At 35.0% G+C, this 7,916-nt stretch overlaps 1 protein-coding gene across 1 annotated transcript; it reads right to left on the reverse strand.

The window, feature by feature from the left end:
• Positions 1–358: 358 nt before the first annotated feature.
• On the reverse strand, positions 359–1,084 carry LOC116176256 (craniofacial development protein 2-like). The gene has a single exon (XM_031494741.1). The coding sequence runs from the start codon at positions 1,082–1,084 to the stop codon at positions 359–361; it is 726 nt and encodes a 241-aa protein (XP_031350601.1).
• Between the last annotated feature and the right edge of the window lie 6,832 nt (positions 1,085–7,916).

Consider the following 7,916-nt stretch of genomic DNA (forward strand, 5'->3'; position numbering starts at 1 on the left):
CTATTCTTATGTATTAAGGTTGATTCTCACTTAACATAACGTTTCCATACCATATCCTTTCCATAACCCTTCCGTAAATTATTATACCTATGAAATTGACCTTTAAGTGATATGTGCGTAAGACATTTAGCTGCGCGCTAATACACATTCTCCTTTCCGTTCACATATGGAAGGCGAATGTGTATTAGCGCGCGACTGAATGTCTTACGCACATATCACTTAAAGGTCAATTTCGTAGCCCATAATAATTTACGGAATGGTTATGGAATGGATATGGTATGGAAACGTTATGTATAGTGAGAATCAGCCTTTAGGCATACGATCGCGTTATGCCATCCTGTGGCATTCGTTCTCTTCTTCACGCCTTTATGATCAGGTTCGTTACTGCCTGTTTAAGCCTTTCTCCTCCCCACTTATATAACTCTGCTGGTATGCCATTTTGTCCAGTGCTTTTGTAATTTTTTAAAAGTTTCATTCTAGCCTCGTTCCGTACTTGCAGTATCTTCCTGCATTGTTCGTCGAACCAATCCTTCTGTTTTCCTTTGGTTTTTCTTCCCACCAATTTTTCCATGGTTTCCTTTAATGTGTTTTCCATTTGACTCCACTCCTCCTCAATATTGTCTGGTTTCTGTAGCTTCCTTAATGTATAATCTAGCTGCTTCGCCGCTTCCGTTTGCACCTCTTGGTTTAGAAGTTTTTCCACGTTGTATTTGACTAATGTGGTCTTTGCTGCTTTCCAGTTCTTTGGAGGACCTTGTCTTAGTGTAGCAATTATTAGGATGTGGTCTGAGTCGATATCGGCGCCTCGGTAACTTCTTACATTTTGTATGTACCTTTGGTGTTTACTTTCCATTAGTACGTGATCTATCTGGTTTTTGGTCTTCGCGTCCGGCGAAATCCACGTTGTTTGATGTATTTCTCTGTGTTTGAAATTCGTGCTCATTACTTTCAATTTGTTTTCCAAAGCAAACTGTATTGCGATTTTTCCGTTTTCATTTGACTCATGGTGTTTACTATTACCCCCGGTTACTTTGATATATTTTTCCTCCCTTCCTATCTTGGCATTTAAATCACCTAATACCATTTTGACATCGTACTTGGGAGTTCTCTCCAATATCCTTCCAACTTCTTCATAGAACTCACTCTTAACTGTCAATTCCTTGTCCTCCGTTAGAGAGTGTATATTTACTATTGTTATTTTCCTATATCTCCCTCTGACTCGTAGTCGACAAATCCTTTCATTTACTGCCTCAAAATCCACTATTGTGTCCTTGATCTTATTGTTTATTAAAAACCCCACCCCTAGGTATCTACTTGCTCCTCCACTATTATAGAAGGTGTAGCTGTCTACGTATAAAAAAAGAAATGTTCGTTTTGAAAAGAGTGTATTTGTTAGCGTGAAGACCTTTTAAATCGTAAATGAGTATATCGTTTCAATTTGTTATTGTTTTGATGTAGTCCTTTGACTAATAACTCTCTTTGCAGATGGGGAAATAGTGTTAGTTACATGACGACTTATAAAATTTTGAAGCTGGACAAACTACGTGACAGTTCAAGAAACTTATTAACATTAAACTACTTGACTTTACTTGACAGCCAATTTCCACTACCTACTGGACCTGCCTTGATTTGATTTCAAGTCGAGTTAAGTCAAGTAGCGTGAAAATAACGTCAAGTAGTGAATGAAACCGGAGAAATATCGACGGTTTTTAGATTTTTGTGAAAACATCTATTTTGGCGGGGTGGTACCAATTTTCGTTGAATTAGGTATATCGTTCCCTGCGCTACTAGTGCCCAGTACTAAATTTGAAAGTTTGGAGAGTTTTCCATATACTTGAGCCTGTACTTGAGATTCCTGAATCCATCCTAGATTAGAATCCATCCGCATCCTTAAAACAAATAGTGACATAATAACATGGTTTTGTGTTTACCTTTTGCACACACATTTAACTTAAATTTCATACTTCGCTGCTGATTTACCATGAAAACCAATTTTTTATTCCGTTGAGACTTAAATTGCAGAACGACACCTATACTGAAACAATTGTTATTGTCTTTCTGGTAAGGGCAGTCAATATGGCAAAGAGAAATAGGCGAAGTTGATTTATAACTCTTCGCCCATCCTATATGGGATTTCTAAATTGAGCTGCAAGCGAAAGAAGAACAAATACCTGTGTATATGCTGTGAGTGTCCATGAGTAACCAATTGACCTGTTGGATTTTGTTTTATACAAAATACCACAATTAGTTGATTTAAGAACACTGAATTGCTGCTCACTTCCAAAAGCACGGTGGAAGTAAAGAAATTAGTTTGGCAAGTTTTTGTTTCCATAAGAAACGCGTGTTTTACCTTTTAGGTACATCTATATTACCTACATGAGAATGCAAAAGAAAAATTTCATTCTACACGCTATTGACTTTAAAGTTACAAAACCGAAAGACGTTATCGTCTGCTGTATTGTTTGCGTGTATTCTTTGCAAGTAATTATCTTTGTGTACGCTCACTATGCAATCTAATTTGCACTCGTAAAACACTACAACAAAATTCTTGTTCGCAACATAATTTACGTTTATCATCTCATTATATCCTAACTAACAATAGAAATTAAAGGCTGTTAACAAAACTATACACGTTGTTCATAAAGCAAATTAACGAACTGTTACAATTCGTCAGCGCAAGTAATTATTATTTGCAAGTGAATGCATTTATAAATTTTGGAGTGCGGGTTTTAAAAATGTTGATTGGGCTATAAATTAGGCGACAGTTTTAATCGATTAAACGACGTTTTACAACTGTCTTTTGTAACAAGCTTCAGACACATTATAACATCCTGAACTGACTTCATACATCTTCAAGTTTTTCCGAAATGGGTGGTCATTTATCGTTTAAAGTCTTCGTATATACACTCATTTACTGCAATTCTACCGTATTATTTGTCTCATTCGGTATCTCTTTTATCCTTACTTTCAATTCTCTGCGTCAATGTGAGTTTGTCTTTTTCTATAAGTAATGCTATTTGTAAGTTATCCTCTATCTTACTTCTTTTACGACAATCAAGTTAGAAAAGATTCCTTTTGACTCGCTATGCGCAGTAGAATTTTAATTGCCATTTAAAATAACGCAGCTTTCGTTGTTTCTTTGTAATTCAAATTTAAGTTACCTATGTAAGAAATTCCCTCTTGTCTTACTAATATATTGTTCTGGAAGAAGGACGGAAAATTCCTCCTTAAATGTTGTACGATTAAAGATGAAAATCGTATCGAGATTATAAGCCCCGCAGTTGATTGTATACCGGAGTTTACTTTTAGCAATTAGGTTTAGACGTAAACGATGTCTTTGTCAGTTGGAACGGTGAGTTTATTTTCCTTCCTTTTCAACCTCCTAATTAAAACATCCAAATTGCGACTGCCTTTAATTACCGAGCCAATTATCGTAGTTTTTAAGCCGTTTAACCTGTACATTTAATAATTACACAAAGTTTTGATGGTATCTCCTGCATACAGATGGAGGCATTTGCTTCAACCCACGTAGAAAAAAAAGCATTTAAATTAGGTTACCAGCGACAGTACCACCCCTATATATTTCCAACTCTATTAGTAAGGATTATGGAAGGCGAAATTTATGCGAACATTAAGTAATGTTTACTATAAAAATTTGAAGGCGCGAGTGGTTTATGAATTGAAATTGTACAACTGAGAGATTATGGCGGTTAAGCTTTTGATCCGAGGATATACGATGGTTATCTTGTAAATATTTTCCAATAACTTATATAAATGTAGGCGTTTGCATAAGTTGACTGGCTATAAATACCTTGTCGAGAGTCCAACTCCAATAAATGGTATTAATAGTAACGTGCTTCACACTTATAAGTACATCGTAGCACTAATACTAAGCGTTAAACGTTAATTACATGTATATAAACGAGATTTTCGATCGGCTTCTGCAAATTAAATTTGCAAACTAGACGCATTCAAGTCTTTTTCGATTTAATACTGTAGCACAAGTCTCAGATGGCATTGCGTCGTAATATAGGTACATAATGCAAAGACGTACATAAAGTCATTATTTTACAACATAGTCTGCAGTGATTGTGAAACTTTCAAATGCATAAATTACAAACGTAAATATAAACAAATTTTAATGAAAACTTGAATCAAAGCTTTTCCGAACTGTAGCCAAATGGTGGTGGCCAGGCGGGATTCAGCCCCATCTAGAACGGAGTCTTGTCCCTCCCCCAAGGGATACTACATATAACTTAACAAATTAAAAGTAGATTAGATATTAGATAACCTCAAAACAACAGATACAAGTATTCAATTACAGTTTTGAGTACTTAACCAAAATAATCACATATTTTCAAAAAAAAAAGATTTAAAAATAATTATAAATAATAGGTAGGTATCAAAACGACTTAAATTAACATTAGTTGCTTTTTAAAACCTAATAAAGATACACCAAACAGTTCCAGGTCATGGTCTCGCGTGTTCAAATTGTTAAAGATCGTCATCATGCGAATTATTGGTGCCGTATTACTAAACGATATGGAGTGTGAATGACCTATCCAGAATACTATTTTTTTAAACCTGGTTCTTTTATCCGGTATATTAAAAGTCAGTAACAACAGCAAATGCGATGAATGTAGGTGATTGTTTATTATCTTGTATAAAAAGATTAATGAATTATTTCGCCTACGATTGTTAAGACTTCTCATATTGTACGTTTTCAAGAGATCATCATAGTGGCCAAAGATAGGATAATTTGAGTCTAAATTGCATACGTTTTATGAACTTTTTTTGAACCATTTCTATTGCCTTTACATATTTTTTTAGGTGCGGTGACCAAATTATATCGGCATATTCAAGGTGTGGTCGCACTAGTGCATTGTAAAGTAGTTTATATGTGTTTACATGTTTCATGTTTTTCGTTATTCTAAAGATAAAACCTATACTTGAATATGCCGATTTGATTTTGCTTTCAATGTGCCCCGCAAATGTCAATTTTTTATCAAAAAGTACTCCCAGGTCTCGTTGATAGCAAACCGATTCCAGACTGTGACCGGAAAGACTGTATTTATAAGTAATGTCCTGTTTTTTGCGTGAAAAGCTAAGGAACTTACATTTAGTAATATTGAATGCTAAATCATTTCGACTACCCCATTCACCCACTGCGTTTAGATCAGCCTGCAATTGTAAACAATCATTTATCGTTCGGATTTGATGACTTATTTTAAAATCATCTGCAAAGAGCAGGGGGTCGCCAAACTTTACGACATCCGGTAAGTCATTGATAAGCAGCAGGAAAAGCAGCGGACCGAGGTTTGATCCTTGTGGCACTCCAGAAAAGACTTCAAAGCTATCAGAAGTAACAGAGTGAAACGCAACATGCTGCCGCCGTTGTGATAGGTACGACTTGAAGAAATCAAGCAGATCATCTGAGAAACCAAACTGAAACATTTTAGTAAGCAGAATGTTGTGATTGACACTGTCGAAGGCCTTAGAAAAATCTGTGTAAATTGTATCATATTGACCTCCATTTTCTAACGCCTTCGACACGTTTTGTGTAAATTCCGTTAAATTTGTTATGGTATTTCGCTTTGTACAGAATCCATGTTGCTTTTCTGAAATCTTTACTTTAACGTGATTATATACTTTTTTATGCAATACTTTTTCAAATACCTTTGCTGGTACTGATAACACCGCTATTGGACGGTAGTTCGCAATATTATCTTTTGTTCCTGATTTGTGGATTGGACATACTTTAGTGGTTTTCCACATAGTGGGAAATTTATTTGATTTTAATGAGATATTAAATAATATTTTAAACACAGGGGTGAATATGTGGCAACATGCTTTTATAATGTATGGAGGAATTCCATCCGGGCCTGCTGATTTTTTTGGCTTTAATTAAAATACTAACACTAATGAATATGAAATAGAAATAATTTATACTGTAAACAAGAAAATTTCACAACCAAATTTACAGTCAATAGACACTAATTTTATTGATTACAGCTAGGCACCGCATTAGCTGTGTTGAGGTTGCCTTCATAATTGAAAATCAGAAAATGACTAAGGTGGCTGCTCCCCAGCAGCAATACCAACATACTATATACAAAATTTAAATAAAAATTAATACTGGAATAATTAATAATTAATTCATTAGTTAAATAGCAGAATGTAAGACTGCTTCATCGCCATACCTACATTATACTAGTGCTAATTTTACAAGCATTATTAGATATGCTCAAACTTAAAAAAAATATATTTATATAGGTAATATAAGGAAACTATAATAAACATAATACTAGAAAAAACATTCAACAGTTTCGTGGCTAAAAGTAAACAGCCACGTTTTTAATCCTTTTAAAAAAATTGTCACTCTATTTAAACTAGTGATAGAATATGGAAGTTTATTGTAGAATTTTACACAAGTGTATACATAAAACCGCTTAAAAGCCTCACACGAGGGTCTTGGTAAGGCTACTCTATTCAAAGATTTGAGCCTAGATGAGTAGACTAGAGAATTACCTACTTTTTGACCACCCCTGAGATAAAATATACGTAAGACTCTAAATATGTACAGATGTCTGATTGGGAGAATTCCAAGAGACTGAAAATGGGGAAAAGAATGCTCAAATCTTCGAATTCCTGATATTTGCCTAACAGCTTTTTTATATGAGGGAAAGGACTTTGTTGTTTCGAAGTAGGTTCAATAAACAAAAGCGATAAACGATGCTGGCTGGCGATGTTGCTTTTTCTGGTAGTGATAACGTAGCTTGTTGGTTAATCAAAACGACGAAGGTGGTTGGGTTCGACGAAGGCGATGATAACGACGAAAGCTTTCACGGCGATTTACAAATTAAATTGGAAGAAATGACATGTGACTTTGTAACAATCACGTTCATTGGCGATTGTACAACGATTTCTTGTATTCGATTCGATTGTTGTTCGACGAGTGCGCATATGCAGGCGACCGCTCATGCCCCGCACATCACAAATGGGTACAGGGACAGGCGAAATAGTTACACACAGAAAGTACTAAGTATAATTTCTTTGAAAGAATTTCAAAGGAATAATTAAAGAAACTATATTTTGAGTAGGCAACAGTATTTTATTGCATTTTGACTTATGTGGAAGTGGGAGAGTCTCAATCTACTTGAATCCGGACCCCTCTTGCGAGATTGCGCCGGTGTAGGTATCAATCGGATCAGCAAGAGAGTCAGTCGAGTATGGGATGCTATATGTTCCATGGAAGCCAGTACATTTGTGGTCACTTCCTTACCTCGAGGAGAGGGTTAATATTGATAATGATTGCTCTCCTCTTTGCATTTTGGGAGAACGAGGCCACACGAGATATCCTTTACAGAAAATAATTAGACCCAGAACTTCAAAAGCAAATATAATAATACTTGTTAATAAAAGATAAATTAATCAGAAAGAATTATTGATTACTTTAGGATAATCCGTGTAATTGTCTGGATCTGCTTTAACTTAGGTGTGTTTAATGAAAATAACTACATTAAATTTAAACCTATAGGACAATGCGAAATTTGACAAGCGAAATATAAAAATGTAGGTTTTTGTTAACGAAATACGTTGTCATCGTCAGTCATACCTCTTCAGAAAATTCTTATGCCGTCTCTTTTTTAACGAATATATAAGGTTGTTCATAAACGAAGTAAATCGAGTTGATTTACTAATTCCGCTAAAAAGTAAAACAAAAGTTGAACCTAAAAAATTAGCCGTTTAATAAGGAGTAAAATATGTTACCTGACGGTGGCTCTCTTATTAAATCTTTCTCGGTATTGGGTTGGGACTATTCCTAATTAGGTGTCCTATTTTTTTCCTCCATCGAGAACGCAACCAATTAAAATTGGGCAATGAAAATATCTAATAGTGTCCACTTATTGATTTAT

The sequence above is a fragment of the Photinus pyralis genome, unplaced genomic scaffold, assembly GCF_008802855.1.
Source record: "Photinus pyralis isolate 1611_PpyrPB1 unplaced genomic scaffold, Ppyr1.3 Ppyr1.4_LG7, whole genome shotgun sequence".
NCBI classification, from domain to species: domain Eukaryota; kingdom Metazoa; phylum Arthropoda; class Insecta; order Coleoptera; family Lampyridae; genus Photinus; species Photinus pyralis.